This window comes from Gastrolobium bilobum, unplaced genomic scaffold, assembly GCF_033153095.1.
Source record: "Gastrolobium bilobum isolate Gb01-03AN ecotype WA unplaced genomic scaffold, APGP_CSIRO_Gbil_v1 utg34045, whole genome shotgun sequence".
NCBI lineage: Eukaryota > Viridiplantae > Streptophyta > Magnoliopsida > Fabales > Fabaceae > Gastrolobium > Gastrolobium bilobum.
The window spans coordinates 145,041-166,630 of NW_026896567.1; the positions used below are offsets into that span (position 1 = coordinate 145,041).

At 34.2% G+C, this 21,590-nt stretch overlaps 1 protein-coding gene and 1 long non-coding RNA gene across 2 annotated transcripts; one reads left to right on the forward strand and one right to left on the reverse strand.

Annotated features, from left to right (window-relative positions):
- Nucleotides 1-872: 872 nt before the first annotated feature.
- LOC133300626 (uncharacterized) lies at nucleotides 873-7,029 on the forward strand. Its single transcript, XM_061500208.1, is given in 11 exon segments — nucleotides 873-958; nucleotides 1,704-1,795; nucleotides 2,067-2,080; nucleotides 2,230-2,448; nucleotides 2,523-2,594; nucleotides 3,464-3,550; nucleotides 3,789-3,827; nucleotides 4,111-4,215; nucleotides 5,797-5,962; nucleotides 6,747-6,856; nucleotides 6,943-7,029. Coding segments are annotated over 11 exon segments (1,077 nt in total).
- A 5,771-nt stretch (nucleotides 7,030-12,800) lies between these two features.
- Nucleotides 12,801-14,022, reverse strand: LOC133300612 (uncharacterized). The gene is made up of 4 exons (XR_009750076.1): nucleotides 13,904-14,022; nucleotides 13,530-13,606; nucleotides 13,366-13,430; nucleotides 12,801-12,934 (listed from the first exon to the last, which is right to left on the reverse strand). It is a non-coding gene; the product is annotated as an uncharacterized LOC133300612 (long non-coding RNA).
- Between the last annotated feature and the right edge of the window lie 7,568 nt (nucleotides 14,023-21,590).

The following is a 21,590-nucleotide window of genomic DNA, read 5'->3' on the forward strand; positions in this document are numbered from 1 at the left end:
TTGTGTAAGCTGCAAAAAGGGAATGAATGATTTTGAATGTGGAGATGAGATGGGTAGTAGTGGTTGAACAAAGGTGAGAGTGCACAGCACATGGATGATGATGACCTAGTGGATCATTCACATTCATCAGGGTATCAAAGAAAGTGACAAAAGTAAAAAGATGTAACAAGTTAAGAACCAACAGCAAAATGTGATATGAAAAAGAATATGACAAAATAACACAAAGCAGGGTTCACGGGTCACTTACTGTTTCCTCTTCTTTGTTAAATATAAAGTACACACCCCACTAGCTACATTCCAATAATTCACTTCACACCCTACTTCAAACTCTTAACATCACAACCATTTAAATTCATTTATCCTGACAAAGCTGCACAGTGCACAAACCTCTCTCACACAGAAAAAAATGTTGCAGTTTAGCTGCAGATAATTGTCCAAAAAGTTAAATAACTTTTTATCTCCTAAAAGTGCATTAAAATAATGACAATGAACAAATATGCTATATATAATGGAGTTTGATTTTCTTGTGTTGAATGAGAATTCAATTCTCATGTTGTAGAGATAAAAAGTATGTGGAACCCATGTGTTGGAAAAAATTATATGTAGGACCCATGTCAGCACGGAAATTGAAGGGTGTGTAGGAAAATTTGAATTCTCACGTTGAATGAGAATTATAAAACCCATATATAATTAGCTTCACTCATCATATTATTTTTATATAGCATGAAGTATCTATCTCATTAAGCTCATGGATTCAGCACCTTCTTGTTCTTGGCTGCAAGCCTTCTTTTTCTTAGCATTGGTTTGGTTCTTTAACTGTGGAGGTGTTCATGGAGCAAACACTACAGTGAATAACTTTTCAAAAGTGGAAGATGCTGTAAACTTCCATATTTACTATGGCCAGACCTTCAAAGTCATTAAGAATGCCGTTGATGGCCAAAGCTACCTTCTTCTTCAGGTACTTCACTGTGCACATATCTTAAGAAATCATTGGTGATAAAACTTGTTTTTTATTGTCTTTGAATTCTTGTGTAAGGTTGGGTATTAGTACACTAATAGGTCCTTAAGTTTTGTTTTGGTTTTTGGTTTATACAAGTAAATAATGAAATGGAAAATGGTAGGGACTTGGAATTTTTTTTTAGCCTAAGTGTGGATGAGAAAATAAAGGGTGAGTATTATCATATTTTTATAAAAAAAAATTTCAATGAAATTTTATAAATTATTATTCATGAGTCATGACTTTATATCTGTTATCAAAATAATATAACTGCCTTTAGTACTTTCCCCTATTTAAGAAAGAGACGAAGATATCTTCTGTGAAGATAACAAATTAATCATTGGAAACTACTTCAAAGGGCTTAAGACAATAGTATCATCAACCTATATAGCTGCCCAAGTTGTATTTTTGAAAAACACTGATTGGAGACAATAGCTACCTTTATTAGCAAAGTCTTTTGTAATCAAAGATAGGAGAATTTTAAAATCGATCATTTATTAATATAACAAAAAAAAAATCTGTAAAGAGATCCTTTTTTTTTCTTCTGTTGGGAATGTACTCTTAAAGGAACTAAACATAGGAATTACATTTTATTTTTTTTCTAATTTTTTTGCATGTTTGCTGAATTTTTTCTGCTAAGTTGTGTTTCTAGCCAACTCATATTAATTTCTTCCATCAATTAATCTCATTGGCAGAATAATTCAAGGATTGCATCAAGGACTAAATATTGCACGTCAAGAATCAAATCATTTGTCATACCAATGTCAAACTATTCTGTTGATACAGATTATTTTCCGGGTATGCCATGCATATTCCTACTGTTTAGCTTATTGATTCTCATTTTCTTTGGAATGAAGATGCTAGCATATAATACCACAAATCATTTTGTTTTACCAGCAAACCGATGCTGTCAGTCTGTTACCAGTTCAATGTTCCAGTGCTAAAACAAATTATTAGTCAATTCAATTTAGTCATTCTTTTTGACTCATAAACTTAAGGATGTCTTTCATCTTTGTTGTGCCTAACGTTTTCTTTTTCTTTCTTTTGCCTCCGGGGATTGGAACTCAAGTTTCCTTCTTAGAGGTGAGGATCTCTCATTACTCCAAGTTTACATATTAAATTACAAAGGTTTTGTTTGGATTTGAAGTTGTGTTGCCAACTTCAAGATAGAAGGGTTTTCATTTTCATTCCTGCTTTGCCTTAATATTTGTTCCTATTCTTGTTTTGAGCAGCTTTTAGGCTTACTGGAGAGCTTGAAAGGCATAACCTCAGAATCTGTGGCTTCTCCATGTGTGTTGAAGTTGTATGAAGGAGGACAGATAGAAATGTTCAACAGAAGTGATTACCAAAAGCTTGCACAGTTTGCAGCTCACTTCTTTAGTGACACTAATCAACAACCAGCTTGCAATTTTGCAACTTTTGTTCCTTTTGTAGAGGATATCCCTTTGCAGGTAAGCAACTTTTGTTCCTTTTGTAGAGGATACCCCTTAGAATGATTAAAGATCAACTGCATTTACTTTGATAGAGAGCAGAGTGGATCAAGTTCATTGGAGCTTTTGCAAATGTTGAAGCTAGAGCCAATGAAGTCTATACTGCAGTAAGAACACCACTCAGTCAATGGCATAACTATATTACTATATGATATGATTATTTTTTCAGCAACTTCTACTATCATCATTATAACCTTGTAGTTTCTTCTTCTTGTTCAGTCCAAGGCCCTAAACTGCAATTTGTATCAGGAATTTCCACTTACAGTCTTCATAAGCTGTTGAAATCTGATATTAAGAATTAATGATCATAACTCAAATAACTTTTAGGATTAAATTCAGTTTAATCACTAGTCCCCTATTTCAGTCTACATTCTTGTGTCAATTATGGTTTAGGGTGAAACTACTAACTTTCTTCTATTTGTTAAGATGTTGCTTATAAGCTAGTAGGCTATTACCACCAATTTAAATAAATCCATGTGAAGACAAAGCACAAAAAATGGACTTATTTCTGTTTTGTCCAGATGAACTACTGGTCCCACATTAACTAAATCCTTATGTATGTTCATCTTTTGAACACCATACTATTGAAATCTGAACATGAAAATGTGGGACCAGTAGTTCCTCTGGACAAAACAGAGCTGGAAACTTTTGTTAGTTAATGATAAAACTTCAGTCACACTACATATTGTGTGCATAGATTTGAATGTGGAATGCATCAACAAATGGCAATAGAGAAATGTTCAATGACCCCACAAACAATGTCTTTTATTTCTTCCAAATTATTGCAAAAGCTAATCATAAGTAGTTCTAAATTCCTTTATACTAAAAAATTGATCAAGTTTCTGTGTGCATAAAAAGAAAGTTGCATTTGGAGATTACTCAATCACCTTTTCATAGTTTTCTGTGCTAATATCAGTGTAACTGATTAGATTTTGTGATATATGTTACTCTGACAAAATGGTTTGTTATTGCATAGGTTAAGGAGAATTATTTGTGCTTGGCTAAAATTGCAACTACTCGGATATCATTCAAGCCAACAGTAGCTTGGATGAAGTATGATAAAGTATGTATATTCAAAAGCACACATCCCATTACTTAATCATCTTCTTTCCCACATTTTGTTTCTGTTATTCCCTCATCCTGGTCCAATTCTATCATTAACACTTAAAAATCATTCTTTATTTTTTTTTTTTTTCCTCTCCAAATTATCTTGACCCAAGTTCTGATACATGAATTCTGTTTATAGAAAAAAAAAATGAGTTAATTTTGAGTAACTTACAACTGAAATGTCATCTTTGCAGGGTGTTTGGTCTTTTACAAAGGAAACATATCAGTTGAAGGTATCAAACCAAACCATAACTGTTTTCTTCATCGTTATTAGGAACCACTGTTTCATAAAAAACTATGTTATTCATTGATTTATAGATCAACTGTCAGCAATTAAAGTTATTATTTTTATTTTATCATTTTACAATTTTATCATTAAAATTGTGACCATTGATATAGGACGAACAACTAAGTTCTTTCACATGACATGGTCTCTGATCCATTGCAAACTGATGCGTATGCTTTTAAGTTTTTGTGGCCACTTTCTAAATTTGGATACAAAAACTTTGCAAACAGTACGTGGAAGATGCAGGAGGAGAGAATTTGGATGCCTCTATATACAAGAATACTTACAATATCTCTGATCCTGATGACTTGGAGGAATTGCATGCCATCCTATGTGTAAGTTGTATTATGATATTGCATTAAATGAAAAAATTAAACGCAAGTAACAAATAATATATATTTTTTATGTAAGGTAAAATTGAACATATAACCTAATATAACCTATCCAAACCTCTCATCACTAAACCAATCCCAGTGACTTAAGTAACAAATAATATTGTAAATTCACATTCCAGTCTGTAATTAAAGGTTTATCATCACATCAATCTTTATATATTACATTTCAATTCATTTTTTTAGTGGTTAAGTCTCTTGGGGGTGTATACGACAACTTTTTCGGAATTAATTTTTTTTTTTTAATTTCTGTTTCCAGAAACATAAATAGATAGAAAACTTGTTTGGTAAAATCAGTTTATTTTTTTGTTCCTGGGATGAACCGGTTTAATTTGTGTGCGGAGGAACAGAAAAAATAACAATTTTTTTTTTTTTATTCCCGAGCTCAAAATGAGAAACATATGTCTCTCTCAATCACTCTCCACCACTATCATCATTACCATCATCCCGACACGACCATCGCTACCATAATCGCTACCGTCGCCGTATCACCACTGTCATCGTCACTATCACCACCATGATGCCAACGCCACCATCACTATCACCATGCCACTGTCACCATAGCTGCCATTGCTACCATCACTACCATAACCACCACCGCTGTCATCATCGCAGCCACTACTGTCACCACCACCACTACTATTATCACCACGCCTCCGCCACCACCACCACCATCGCTAGCACCACTACCACTGTCGCCGCCGCCATCGTCGTATCTACCACCATAACCACTACCATCACCGTATCTACCACCATAACCACTACCATCACCACTCCATTGTCATCGCCACCACCACCACCATCACTACTGCAACCGCCACCATCACCACCACCGTTACCAACCACCACCACTATCACCGTAGCCAAAGCCATCACCAACCACTACCATCATCGTCGCAGCCTCTGCCGTCAACACCACTACCACGCAACCACCATCGCCACCATTACCACCATCATCATTGCAGCCATTGCCATCTCCACCACCTCCATGCCATCACCTCAACCACCACCACGCCACCACCACCACCACACCATATGAAAAGGAAAGTGATGATCCAAAAAAAATTTATGCTTAATAAAAATAATTTTTTATTATATTATTTGTTGTGTTATCAAATGTATTCTCATTCTCAGAATAAAAATAGAACATGTTATCAAACACATTTTTTTTCCATAAATTGTTCCAAGACACAAAAATAGAAAGGAATTGTTTTTTTTCAGAAATAGTGTCAGGAACAGAATGATTTTCATGCACACTCTTAGTATACTCTTTCTTAAAAAATACATATCATAACTTTTTTTTAACTTTTAAATTTAGTTTTTTAAATTAATTATGAATATCTTCTTTATAATTTTATATAAATTTAAAAAATATCTGAGCTATACATGAGATACTTAATTGATAGCTGAAAATTATTCCTAAAACTATATATTGCATATCCACAAAAAAGGATTTTTTTTTCATTGCATTAAATTCCCTTTTATTTATTGGTTTTTGTTGAGTAATTATTATTTCTCGTGTAGACTGTGGAAGTAGTCATTGATGAAACATTAACTTCTGATCCAGCCAACTACACTTTATCAACATTTATCCATAATCTAAATGTTGAGGATCGTTCTTGTTTTTCCTTTCTTACAAACACAAGCCTATGGAGATATGACAAAAGGATTCACAATTATACTGCTCTTGGTAAGAATACATTTACCAAACTTGTGTCTCTTATAATTGCTGTGTGAGTGTTTTGAATTTTAATGTGTAATGACAAAAATACTAGCTTTTTGATTTTATAAAACTATATATGGAATTTGGAAGATGTTTTCTTCTACATGATTTTTCTAGTAAAGCACCTACTCAATATTTATGTCATACTTTTATTTGGTGGAAGTTCATTCTTTCATGGCCAAGAAAAAGAAAACTTTCTCTATCATGTGCTAGATGTTGGGATTCTCCCTAATATGCGAAACTATCACCGCAAACTCCTGGATACATTATATTGGATTATCAAGGAAACTAAAGGAATTAAAACGTAGGTGATTCCATCGCAATTATTGTGATTTTATGATGCTTTTGAATTTTTGGAATTGATGATCTTCCTCAATCGATTGATAGGGAAAAGACTATCTAACTAATTTGATACATTAAGTACCATAACATTATCTATTATTTCTTATCATTGAGCCAACCAGGCTCGTAGTATATCATGTTGAACCAATATAGATATCCACTCATTTAATCCATACACATTGTGAAATCCAATTGGGTTCCTTAATAAATCACTTAAATATGCCCAATAATTAAATAGCATGATGTAATTGATAATTAAATATGTAGCCCACTAGAAAATAAAATTATCTGCTGAAATCATTAATGTGATCTCACTTATGTGCTTAAACTTTTGGGTTATAATTATTTTTCGCCCCTTACTTTTCATGTATAATTGTTTGTGTGTGCATGTGATCTTCTGCATGTAAAGACTGGTATAATGGAGCAGTGTCCCAACCTCAATTGGCACTAGCAGATATTGTTGAGGCTTTATTTCCCACTGGAAATTACACGATGACATATTTTAGGAACCTCGCAAAGGTATGTGTTCATTTTTTAAAATTCAAGAAATTGCAAAATGGTTTTTAGTATTTTCAACCTCTCAAGTTATTCATCTCATCGTGCAGGGAGAAGCACCTACAAACATTGTTCCTGAAATGTGTGACAGGGACACCTCCACAACAATGGAGCCTACGATAGTAGCATGTGGATGATTGACTTTCAAGTTCAAAAATAGGTATATTGTTATGGGAATGGATGACGTTAAAATTTTTTGTTATATGATTCTTACGTAAAAAAATTTGAGTTTATATTTCTCTTCATAAATATTATCAAATTTTAATAGAATTTTACTGATTTAATATATATGAAGAGATAAATAAACACAAAATTTTTAAATTTTAAGATATGGTAACCATTCCCACGATATTAACAGTATTTTTTTTTTACATTCCCTAGTTTGAAAATAGGATCTATACTTATTCTTTATTTTTAATGTTATTATTTGCATTCAGCAACGAGTTATATGCACCTAATTTAACATTTCTAATTAAACCATATTCCATTTTACATTCTTTTCATTTTTAGTTTTTGATTTTTCAATTTTGTATTGAATTATTGAATCGATTTATAAACACCCTTAATAACTAAGTCATGTCTACATCAAACATGGTATGGGCAAGCCTAATGTTGTAAATGAGCCGAGCGGTTTGTCAAGGACTCAATGTAGTTTGCTTTAAGCTTAACTTGACCTGACTTGTTTAATAAATAAAACAGACTTAGTTTTAAAAAAAGCTTGTTTAGCAAACAAGTCCAAGCCTAATTTAATAATGCTTGACTTGAAAGTTCGTGAGCTGGCCCGATATATTATTATAATAAATAATATTTTTTTATGTCACTAAATCATTAAACCTATTTTTAGTAACCCTATTTTTTACTATTGTCTTTAACTCTACAAGCAACTGACTAAACTCGGATACTCTTTCTCTATTCTTCTTTGAAGATTATAATATAATAAGCTTTGGAGTTTGGACAGCTTATTGTATTAGAAGTGAAGTCATCGTATGTTTTTTTGTGTGTGTTTTTTTTTGCATTGCAAGCGGCTCCAATCTCACATTCTCTTGGTTTATTAAGTCATCAAATTTATGTAGAATTTGATGTATTTTTAGTCTCAATATTTGGACTTTGGACGTATGTGAGTTTGGTTTCTTGTATTTTTTTGATTTTTCATTTACTTAATATTGATTTTAAAGTGCTATACCTTTTGTTTTTAAATTATGAAGATATTAGGAACAGAGTCCCTGTATTCACAAAAACAAGAATGATAGAAAGGGAAAGAATATTACCCAAAAAAATTGATTTAAGTTTCCTAAGTCTATATTTAGTTGAAGGTAAAATATTGTTGAAAAAATAGGGCGAAATTACGACAACAACCCTTGACTAAATAAGAGTAATTTTTTATAGCTGAATATATGGTCATTTTCGTCACCTAACTTCGTGCTCCTTTTTGTTTGGAATGTGACTTTTATACTCAAGAGGGGGGGATGAATTGAGTATTACAAGATTTTTGCAAAAGCCCTCTTCTAATTTCTAAATAATCATTTCAAGCAAACTTTAATATGTGAAAAGCTAATCAATGCATTCAAACAATCCATAATATATAATATATCACAATTATAGAACTTACTCTAGCACATACAAGATATCAAAGAAGCAATTAAAGTGCTAGAAATAAAGAGTTTAGAGTTTAGAGAATTGCAAACACAATATATCCTGGTTCGGTCACCACCACTTGTGACCTACGTCCAGACTGAAGCCGCTCGATCAACTCTTTCACTAATGGTCAAGCTTCACGGGTGCTTGACAAACCTTTACAATCTTTCAAGACTTCGGGTTCTTGGATACCTTACAATCTCCAAGTTTACAGGTACTTGGCAACCTTACAATTCACTCCAAATTTACTTAGGTATTAGGCTACCTTTCAAACAATGGGTGTCACAACCCTTTCAAATCAAGAATACAAGGAGGGAAATATTTGGAAATGAATATACACTCTTAAAGTGTGGATATACAACTTGAAGCACTATGGGTATATGAATTTTCAAGATTTGAGCTCAAATATGTTTAATCTTTGAAAGATATGAAAGAATATGTAAATGATAGTGTAGAAGCTCTCAAATCATCCTTAAGATGTGTAGGAATGGTGATCGATACGTTTTAAGGTCATAAGGAATGTATTTATAGTGTTTCCATTGAAAACTAGCCGTTTATAGTTGTTTTATGCATTCTGCCCAGTAAGTATTCGAATACTTTTCGTGTGGTATTCGAATACTTCATTTATAGCCGTTATAGACTTTTTGCCCAGTGAGTATTCGAATAGTTTTCGTGAGGTATTCGAATACTTCATCAGGTATTCGAATACTTTATTCACAACAAGAATATTGTTTCGTATTTTGAGCATAAATTGAGTTATACTTGTCAGATTGATGTGATCTTGGTCTCGTTGGAAAGAGAAAAGAAAGATCTACAAATTTTATGAAGAACACAAGATCCAAATCCATCATCTTAGATACGAAAAATTGTATGGAAGGCAGAAGCAAAATTAAGCAACAAATTTTAAGTTCAAATGTGTTCTAGCTTGCTTCCAACCACTTTTTGTGAAAGATCTTGACTTGATAAATATATTTTGAAGTTATAAAATATGTCAAGGATCTTTTCCTTGGATTTCTCAAATTTCTTTCAAGTATATAAATAAAGGTTATGATTAAGCAATTTGAAAAACACGTTTACTTTGAGAAAAACTCTGAGCTCATGCAATGCAATCTTTCATATACCCTCACATATATTCTAAGCCCTAAACATATATTCTAAATATGATTTTAGACTTAGTTGTATGTCTTGTGTCTTAGATCTTTTTTTGAACTTGATGCTTTGACTTGTTGGATATGTCAATGCCTGACACTTTGTTGGTTTTGCTCATTTTTCATCATGGTTATGATATTGAGCTTCTCTTAGATGTTGTCCATGGTTAGTTGTCTTTGATCTTGGTGTTGCTCTTCTAATTATTCCTTGTTACTCTTGATCCAATAATCTTGCCACTTTGATATAACATCACTCTTCTTGTGTGGCTACATCATACATCTTCAATATCCACCTACGGTTGATGTTTTTTTTTCTTGATCAAAGCTCTTCTCTTTTTGTTGTTGTCATTTTGTTATCATCGAAACATACCTTATATCTACGCTTTGTGTATTTTACCGGTAATTCGAAAATACCACCTTGTAGGTGATATTCTTCAACAATGTTTTTACTCACAATCTCCAAATAAATATCAAATATTGGGCAAATCATTTCCTAGATGAATTTTTAAAATCTTGTGCCAAACATAGACATATTAAAATAACATATCCATTTGCCTGGGTATCTAAGAATAATGATATTTTCTCGGTCAAAATTATATATGAATAATGATATTTTCACATTTTCTTCCATTTTCTAAGAAAGGAAATTCAATAAACTGAAAAAGAAAATAATTAGTTAATCTGAAACGGGACGAACACCAAAAGATTAACAACTACATCCTCGGAAAACAAATTTGTTTTCAGCGTCATGAAGTAAAATAGTCTAAATATAGGTAGAAGTTAGAACACATTTTGTAACATCCCCGTCTCGAGCCGGTTCAATTAACATACATATGATAAAACAGAAAACAGCGGAAGACTTAACTTCTGAAAATACGAGCTAACTTTTTCTTTTTCTTTTTAGATCTTACTCGGGGTAAACGAAAATCGGGCAGAGTTTCCTCTATAAATCGGACAACTGGGGATTTTCCAATCCCACTCAGAAGCATTTCCTGATAAACAGTTTATACAGCATAGTAATCCAGAAGTACCAGTCATGCAGATACAATCAGATACCCATCCATGGGCGCATGCAAAATATAGCTCCGTGCCACTATCCTAATCAACATGCAATCCAATACGAAATCATAAACTGAATAATACATCATCATATGACGTGCCTGAATACCCAAATGTACATGCATCCAAGTGACAGACATGTACAAAACATATACAGGCCATATACAAAATAAAGGATCAATATCGTGATCCATCAAATGCGGAAATACTAAAAGACAACAAACACTCCAAAAGGTAGTAGCCTACAGCCACTCAAAATCCGATCTGTCAACTGCCTCAGCCACGTGTCGTGTCCCTGCCTAGTGAGGACTCACCGGAAATCTGGGCACCTGAAAATATGTCCCCAAGAGGGGTGAGATTACAAATCTCAATAAGCTCCAGGTTTATAGAGAATTCTCCATACACCTGGCTCACTCCTGCATGAAAGTCAGATACAGAGTATACAAATACAACATATAACAGATATCATAACAGAACAGATCATATATCCATATCATATCAGAGATGTACGCCGTCATTCCCAAGGGAGGACCCCAAGCGGAAATCAACGCACGTGTTCCCGAGGGAGGACCCCAAAGCGGAACCAGACATATCAGAGGCGTACACCATCAGTCCCGAGGGAGGACCCCAAAGCGGACATTCGGGTACTATACAATCAATGGCCAGAGATTGTTACAGAAATCATATTACAGAAGTCATATCAGAGCAAAACATATCATGTTATCAAATAACTCTATATGAATGCATCTATACAAAGCATCTAAATCACAGTCATACAGTCCAACCATAGTTCACTAACCATGGTGGAGCACTCAAGCAGGAAAAGACTCCTTAAATGTAACACCCCGTTCTAGAACCGGTTTGTTAACATCGCATTATGATATTAAGCGCAGTTACAATCACATGGGTTCAATTAAAATCCGGATAAATTTTTCATTTTAAAACATACCGAATTTATAATACCCAATTCTGTGATCATAACCGTATTACCTTGCGGAATCATATCAATTAAGCTTAACATCATGTTCTTATTCCATTTTTAAATCATTAATTTACTTCTTATTTAGTTCACATCTTCTACTATATTGTAGGTTTCTTCATTAGCTACCTGTGGCTTCAAACCGTGCTCAAATCGGGGCACTGTAGCCCAAGTTAGGACAATTTGGAGCAACACAAGAGAGTGTTGGTCACAGGCCCAGCGCGCTACCGGGCGCTCAAGCGCGCGCTATCGGGCGCTAAAGCCTCCATCTGGGCGCTTAAGCGCACGGAGGCAGTAAGCATCAGGCATTCCAGTGTGGATGGGCGCTTAAGCGCGCAACAGGGCGCTCAGGCGCGCTATCCTGGGCGCTCAAGCTCCCACGGGGACGTTTTAGCGCGCAGAGACAGAAGCATCTCCTCCTTCAGTGGCGAAGGGCGCTTAAGCGCGGACCAGGGCGCTCAAGCGCGCAACCCTGGGCGCTTAAGCCCCACCCTGGGCGCTAAAACACGAGGGGGCAGTAAGCCACCCAACTTTCTGCAGCAAAGGGCGCTTCAGCGCACGCCAGGGCGCTCCAGCGCGCACTCCTGGGCGCTTAAGCCCCCACTTGGGCGCTCCAGCGCGAGGAGGCAGAATGCATTGGCACTCGCAGGGGCAGCTGGGCGCTTAAGCGCGCTGCCAGGGAATTCCAATTCCCACATTTCTCAAGTCCAAACCTAGGGGGAAATGCATCCCCATTACAAACCCCAATTGTCCATGCCCCAAAACTAAATCCTAGCACTCATCCAACCTCTCCTCATGAGATTTAGCTAGAATTTGGGCAGCATGACCTTTGTTTTCTCATCGTTTACCAGTTTAAACGAAGAGGGTACCTAATTGATTTCCAGCCCAACCAATTCAACAACTCAATACATAACAAGCATGCATATATTGAATTCCAAGTAGACATCATTTACATTACATATCCTTTACAAATCATAGAACTTAGCTTACAAAACACTATGATCATTCCCTTGGCTCCCATCAACAGTAGGTGTAACCAAAGGCATGAGCATAGGCTAAGTTCATCCAATGAATCAAGATATACATATGACCATGGGCTTTCAAAATAAAATCCTATACATGTCAACTACAAAAGGCATGCATAAACTCAAAGAAATGCCATATTTCATGCATAATCCAGATATGGCCACTTGCCACCAGAGGCTCCTGCAGCATCCTTACCTGAAAGGGGGTCCCCACAACACGGGGTGAGATATACGAATATATCCAGTAAACCAGGGGTCCTTGGAGCATCTCTCCACCCCACAGTTCCATATCAGTGTAATAGCAATAACAATAATAATGCAGTAAATACATATCTATGCAAAGTGCAATACATCTCCAGGAGAAATCCCTCGAGCTTTCAAGCTGTCCTAAGGAAACTCAGATGCAAATAGTCCTACTGGCCAGCTAACTACCAAGTATGATTTACGCATCGTCATGCCACATACCCACATAGGGAAACACCATCCTATGCCACACCAAATGCATACACATACGTATAACAAAGCATTACACTATTTTATTGCATTTATATACACTATAATCACCACTACCCTTTCAGGGCTTGGTGGAACAATCAAGGGAATTACACCCAAGGTCCGAAGGCTTACCTCAATGCTTCAGTCGACCTTTGTTCTTCACCAATGTCAACAATACTCTACTCCAAAACCAACACCTACACATGGTGTAATGCAATCAACACATTGCATCCAAGAGTATTTCACAATCAACCATCAATTACTCAATTCAAAGCACAACCCAAGTATGAGCTTACCAATTCCAATGAGCTATTCAAGCTCCATAGCTTGCTCCAATGGTTGATCACTCACGGTTGGTCCAAATGTCTCAATCCTAGACATCACAAGGATCCAATCAATCATTCAACTCACTAATTGTTCAACATGCTAGAATACTAACCAATCCAAGCATGAATTTTCCAATATTATGAACAATTATCAAATGACTATCTAGGCTCATTTCCACCGATTAAATGACATTCCTAGCATTTTCCATAACATGCTCTAAGTTCCATTCTTCCTAGAACATAGCTAATTCAACTACATTTCATAAAAATCCCAATTTACTATTCACAAACCCTAACTCATGCAAATTTCAAGGAATCATGAGGTTCAAGGGTTAGAATCTTACCACCAATGGTCACACAACCAAGGATTGATGGCTCCTCAAGCTTCAATGGAGGTAGAAACTCTCAAAACCCCAATTTTCACCAAAGGGCCGAATTTTTGAGAGGTAATATCTCTCTCCACAATGCTCCCCACTCAAAACAAAGCAAGGATTATGAAGAGGGCGAGATTCTAAGCGATTTAGGCTTTTGAATCACCCAAAACCGTTGGGATTAGCTCTCTCTCTCTCTCTCTTTCCCTTTTCTTCTTCCCTCTCTTCTCCCTCTCTTCTCTTCTCCTTTCTGGTTCGACGGGTTGGGTGGGAAATGAGGGTCATTTGGTGACTTAAGTCACTTAACATAGGTTAAGTGGCTCTAAGCGGGTATTGGTTCGTCTATCTATTTAACTCCAATAATTACCAAACTTTACCCAAAAGTCTGGAATATTATTCTAGGAATATTACTATTTTTATTTTTATATTTTGGGTACTTTTGACAGTACCCATTTATACCCCTTAATTTTCACTGAGTACACTTTTTAACTCCAAAGTGACTCAGATTCATTTTATTAAGCCTCATACTTAATTTCACCCAGTAAAACATGTTTAATTAATTAATTACACTTGATTTCCTAATTAATTAATATGGGCTATTATATTAAACATAGAGCTTACCTCTTGAAGCTTTACCAATACGCTTACTTGTGGAACAAGTTACTTTTATCGCTTCAAGAGATTTCCGATCCTTCTCAATCCCTAGGCACACCTAGAGAATAATTTACAATGCATCAATAAAATGATGCAATACCATGATTATTTCATAAGCATACATTTTATCGCTTATTTTCCTTTCTTTATATTTTTGCCAATTCTATGCCAATACACAAGTCTAGACCTCTATACACCCGTTGGCGTTCTTTAATTTAATCAAGCATTTACTTAAGAATTTTTCACATAAATCATGCTATTTTTCTTTAAAAGTCGCGGGATACCCTTAGGGACTCAAGGTATTTTTCAACCATTTGTCAAAGCATTTCACTTCTTAGCTCATCCATTGGTATATTAAAATGCAACACATTTTATTAGAATAAAATGTAACCAATATATATATACCCCTAAACATCCTATAGTTCGCAACATAGAGCAAGTATTTGTAGGATTTTTTCTAACTTTGGCATTTCCACCAATTAATCCATTTACACTACATTCCAACATATTTTACCTTTTCAAACATACAATAAAAATTTGCATGATGAACCCTATATAAGCCATGAAGGCCGAAACCTAGGGGAAAAGTGCACTAGGGCTTTTCAATTTTTTTATCACAAATTAATGCTTACTAAACACTATCATTCCTAACCAACAACAATCCATCATAATTTTCACCTTCTAACATCAAATATTTCTCACTCAAAACATGCTCCAAATTTTCAAAACATAGATCACAAAATAATACCATAGAAATAGAGGTTTCTTACCTCTAATCACTTGTACAAAGCCTAGAGAATAACCTCCAAGCAAAGCTCCATCAAAAACTCACTTTTTCTCCTCCTATGAATAGTAATCCGAAAATAAGAGGAGGAATAACTCTTCACACACTCGACTATAGCTCAAATGGATAGGTGCAATGGATTCCTTGAGTGGTTCCTAATCAATTTCAAGTGGTGGGTCATAAGATTTGGTTGAGAATTCAAGAAGAAATCAACAAAACAAGCAAAACCCTAACCCCCCCCCCCTTTTCCATGGCTGAAGCTCGGCCCTTCAAGAGAGAGAAGAAGAAATTTTTGCAATGAATAGTGATTCATTTAAGTGGCCAAGCTATTTAGGCACATGTGGCCCTTTTGTCGGATGTTTTTCTATCGCGTATTTCACTTAAATTTACCCGAAACTTAACTTAAAGCTACGGATATATTTTTATTTTTCCAAAGTTATTTAAATTAATTTTTATTTCCTAAGGAACAATATTCATAATTCACAGTATGGTTTTTGCACCGTTTTTAACGAAATGCACTGTGAACCACTAACTGTACTTTATTTAATTCTGAAACTTAACACTTATAAACTTATCATTTTCTTGGGCCTATATTGACTTGCTTGGCATATATTGGACTTTCCTATTCTTATTTCATCAATTATTTGTTTCTGGACTCTACCGGTTGCTTACACAGCAGTACAAAATACCCGGTAAAAATACTATTCACGAGATTTTCACGGAAAGTGCCAGACTATACAATTTTTCATTCTAAACTCATATTTGTCGTCAGAATTATCAAATTATGTCTCTAAAATTATTTTGCTCTTTTTAAGCTCTACCGGTTAATTCACAAAACTGTAAATTCTCCGGCAGAACGCACTGTTCATAACATAGTCATGATTACAGTCAAAATACTCGAAATCACTCACTAAATCTAATTATGGCATTTAAATCCTTAAATTAAATCTCTAATTAAGATTTACCCTATAGGGTCATTATACATTTGTTTTATAACTAATATATATATACACTTTACAACCAATAAAACATTTATCATGTGTAATTTTTTTTATCTATTTGTTTATTTTTAATTTTCTACACTACTGTTTTTGCCATTTTTATCTTTAGCGGATATTTGGTAGGAGTTTAATTTATAGATACCCAGGCAAATGGATATGGTATTGCAAAATGTCTATGTTTGGTACAAGATTTTAAAAAATTTATCTAGAAAAATGATTTGTTCAGCATATGATATTTGTTTGGAAATTGTGAGTAAAAACACCGTTGAGATGATAATCTCGGATTACCGGCAATATGCAAAAAGAAGTGCGAAGTTAGGTGACGAAAATGACCTTGTATTCAGTCTATCAAAAATTACTCTTATTTAATCAAGGGTTGTTGTCGTAATTTCATCTTATTTTTTCAGCAATATTTTACCTCTAATCAAATTCATTTAAGAAACTTAAACCAATTTTTTCAATAATATATTTAAAGAAAACAAGTAAAATTCTTATTCAATATCTTTATAATACAAGTAACTCTTATTTATAAACCAAATAAAACCAAGCGCATGAAGGAAACAGCTTCCCTATTAAGGGGAGCTCAAATTATAAAAGATTATCATGGACTCAAATGACATTTTACAATAAGTTAAGGGTTTAATATTTTTGTTTTCATTGTAGAAAAAATTTTCTACCACAATTACATAAAATTGAGTAGGTTTCACTATTTTTTTTTTTCCTCTCTTTTCTTTTTGGCTCTACCGGGAACATAAATAAATTCCACATCACATCTAAAAAATAAATCTTAAATCTAATAAATTAAAAAGTATATATATATATATATATATATATATTTCTTGTTTAATTCATTCATTCTCATGTGAGAATTTATCATTTGAATTTCGAAAACAAATATAAAGTACAAAAAATATACTTGTGTATTATTTTAGTTTGACATACGCAATTTTTTATCATACACATAGTAATGTCTTATGTAGGGAGAAGGAGTGTTGCCTCCATTGTTGCCGGGTGGAATTGGGCTAATGGGAGATAGAGAAGTACCTAATATCAGTGAGGATCGAATTGAAACTTAGAGAGAGAGAGAGAGAGAGAGACGTGTTTCTGACAGTAAATAGCACGGGAGGATCAAGATTTCGAGAGCCAGTAGTTCATCAACGGTCCAAATTTTGCCACAAGAGTAAACCTCACCTTCTAAACCTCATACTCTCATAATACGAATTTGGACATCATAAGTCATAACCTCATACTCGAGGAAAAACTTTCGTGGGTGTTTGTGGCTCAACTCAACTAAACCTTACCATATTGGCGAAACATAAGCACATGGTTTAGAAACATCAAAATAGCATGAAAACGCTCAATCTTTCCACAAGCAAAGCATTTCAAAGTACCAGAGTAACATAGTTACTTCATGATAGTTGAGATACCTGACAAGCCGTAAGCTTGCATGAGCACGAAATTCCCAAATTCTGGCCAATATCAAAATCACAAAGCTTCCCAACAAAACAGAGGTAATAATCAAAGGGAACCCACAATTTTTTTACTATTATTATTAGTACCCTCAAACACTACAGATGACTAATTCTCTAATTAAGCAATGACAGTTACATAAAAATTTAATAAAAAGGGGGGAAAGAATGTTGAAAATCCAAGTGTGAAGGATAAAGTTACACCTCGAAAAGGAATAGAGTAAGAATTGAATATATAAATGAAATGATTTATAAATTTATTGTATTGAGATATGATATAAAACTTAGTTATTGTGGTTGTTGCTTAAACGCATTAATTGAGAAGAAATTATAAAAGTGAAAGCATCCATCGATATAGATCTGTATGTTAGCTCAATTAGTGTTTCACTTTGTCTTTGGCCATAACACTCTGGTTTTGTGTGGGGGGTTGGATCGATAATATAACCTCCCAAGAATTAAAAAGGGAAAAATTTGCCAAGGTCCACATCGGATATGTCAAAGGTTTGGCCAGTCTTTATAAACTGGTTACAGGACCACTTTGTGTACCGGGCATGGTAACGTGTGCCTGTAACCCGAGTGGGGGTAATAAAGTAGCGGGAGATATTGATAAATAAAAGTGAGCAAAAAGGGGCTATCTGCTCGCGCCTAGGCGCAGCCAACGGTTGTTGAGGTAATGAGAGTAGGTACTTGATTATGTTGTTGGGCTTCAATAGTTTGAACTGCCCCAAATAATTTGCACTAATGATAATGACTTGACTTAGTGAGAGAGGTCAGGTCAAGTTAATGTTGGCTTGTCAGAGCAACACTCATTCGCTGCCAGCCTTGATGCCCCTCACGGTTGTTGCGGAAATGAGCGGAGGTACTTGTTATGTTGGGGGGCACCCAGTTAAACTGCCCCAAATAATTAGTCATCAATGACTTAGACTTAGCGGGAGCAGGTCAGGTCAAGTTCATGTTGGCTTGTCAGAGCAACGCTCATTGGCCCCAGCCATGGGTTGCCCCTCTTAAAGGCATCGTCTCGTATCAACCGCTACTTTTGTTGCGGTTTAATTTTTTTTTTCAAGGAAGTACAACTGACATAAACTAAGGAGATTGAAATGAAAAGATAAATGCTTAAATAAAAGTGTTACGCCTTGAACAAATATACCGCGAATCATTGGTCGCAGACTCGCAGCAGTGATTGAAGAGCTTCCCGTAATGATTTGGCGTGGGTCTGTTCTTGTTGGCTTATCAGAGCAACACTCTTTCCGAATGGTGCTGATGTGACACGTTGTCTTCGGTCTTCAGCAAATTGTACGATGTTCGATTTAGTTCCTAGCAAATAAAAAAATACATTATGGTCCCTAAGAAATTTAATATAGACCAATTTAGTTGAAATCGTGATCACTCACCAAAAAGGCTCATATTAGTCCTCAAAAAGACTAAAATGGGTTCATTTTGTATTTCTTAGAGACCACGATAGACCTTTTTATTTGCTAGGGACTAAAACGGGCATCATAAAATTTGTTGAGCACCAAAAATGATATTTACTCTAAAATATAATGTCTTATCAATTTTAGTCTTGAAGTTGAGAAATTAAAAGTGGAATCATTTAGTTGAAATTGTGGTCCTTAATAAAATAGGGACCATATTTTTTGTTTGAGATCCAAAAAATGTTTTACTCAAAAAAAAAAGAAACTATATCTTTATTGACATATTTATTAAGATCAAAAGAACTAAATAAAGATCACATGCTCAACAAGTTCTATCCTTATTTCATATTAAAAAGGGTGACTTACTCGAATTGCATAGCTATATATCAATTTCCCAATCAACGATAACCATCAATTTATTCCATAGGCGATCAAATTATGAAATGCAATATAAAGTAAAACACTCAAAAGAGAAAATGGAAGTAACTTAGATCCATTTACAATTAAGATTTAATCAAGCCCCAAACTAGCGAGGTTTAACCACTCATAGAATAAAATAAAAAATAATAAACTAATAAGATAGCTATAATAACTCGTACTAAGTAATAAACACTCAAAAGAAATTGGGGATGTGTGACAAAATTAAGATATATTAATGAAATTTTTAAAAAAATTTATTAATGAGAATAAAATCATTGTTTAGATAAAAATGAAATTTTAGTAATTTTCGGTAAAAGTACCGTAACCTTATATATTAAATCATTTTTCAGAAAAGTGTAGTTACAAAAAGTTTTAGAGTAAAATATGGAATTTACCTAAATATCATAAGTAAATTAGTGAGAAACTAATTTATTAAATATATGAATAGAAACACATATTTAGATATACTAAGTATTGGTTAGAAATTGAGTAAGAATAGAAAAATAAAATAGAAAGTTATTATATTTTGGGAGTAGACCAAAATATGTTACCCTAATAAGTGAAACAGAGAAGAGAAAGAGAGGTTTTGAGTGAAAATCTTCCAAAAATCATAACTTAAGATAGGGTTAACGAAATTGAGTGATTTCAAAGTCAAATTTACTTGGAATTTCATCCTTTACAAATTCATACTAGTATTTTTGAGTGGGTCTCAGTAATGAAGGAAATCTAATCCTTCAAAGATTTCGATATTCATGGGAAACTTATGATTTTTGGAGCTTGAAAACTCACTCTCCCTTCATTCTAGTGTTGATTGTAGTAAGAAATCCCCTTTCAAATCAAGTCTTTATTAAGATTCATGAAAGTTAGGTTTCTCATAGCGCTACAAAATTGTGGAATTTGATGAGTTAGGGGATGTTTTGTATGTGAATTCTCTTGTTAAAGATGCTTAGAAATGTCTCTTGATAATGAAAAAACAAAGAAACAACCATTTAGAACACTTTGATTTTGGATCATGAAAGTGTATTATGTTTCTTAGTGTCCATGGTTGGAAAATGGATTGTTGATCATGGATTGTTGTTGTGTGGTTGTGTAGTGTTGCTCCTATTGATATGGTTGTGGAAGAATTCATCTTGCAGCCAACCATTGTACAAGATTAGGAATCTTGGAGAATTTTCAAGGAAAGGATCTATGTTGATCATTGTGCCATAAGTTGCCTTGTGTTGATTGTGATTGTGTGGCTCTTACAATAGAGAAGGGGAAAGAATAGAGAGAAAACACGTAAAATTCTTATTCGATAACTCTATCATACAAGCAACTCTTATTTATAAACCAAGTAGAACCGAATAGGCGCATGAAGGAAACACCTTCCTTATTAAGGGGAGATCAAATTATGAAAGATTATAATGAACCCAAACAACATTTTAGATAAATTAAGGGTTTAATATTTTTGTTTTTACTGCAGAAAAAATTTTCTGCCACAATTATATAAAAGTGAGTGAGTTTAACTAACTTTTTCTCCTCTTCTCTTTATAATGGAATCCAAAAACATTTTTCTCATAAATAAATTCCACATCAAATCTAAAAAAAAATCTTAAATCTAATAAATTAACGAGTGTATATATATATATATATATATATATATATATATATTTCTAAACATATATATATTTCTTGTGTAATTCATTGATTCTCATGTGAGACTTTATCATTTGAATTTCCAAAACAAATATAAAGGTAAAGTACAAAAAATATACTCTTGTGTATTCTTTTAGTTTGACATCTGCATTTTTTTTTATCATACACATAGTAATGTCTTATGTAGGGAGGAGTTTTGCACCATGCGTACATCAAATTCATTTAAGCCTCTTTACCTCACGGCATCTCCTTCCCACAAACTTTTTATTCCTTACCATTTTCCAT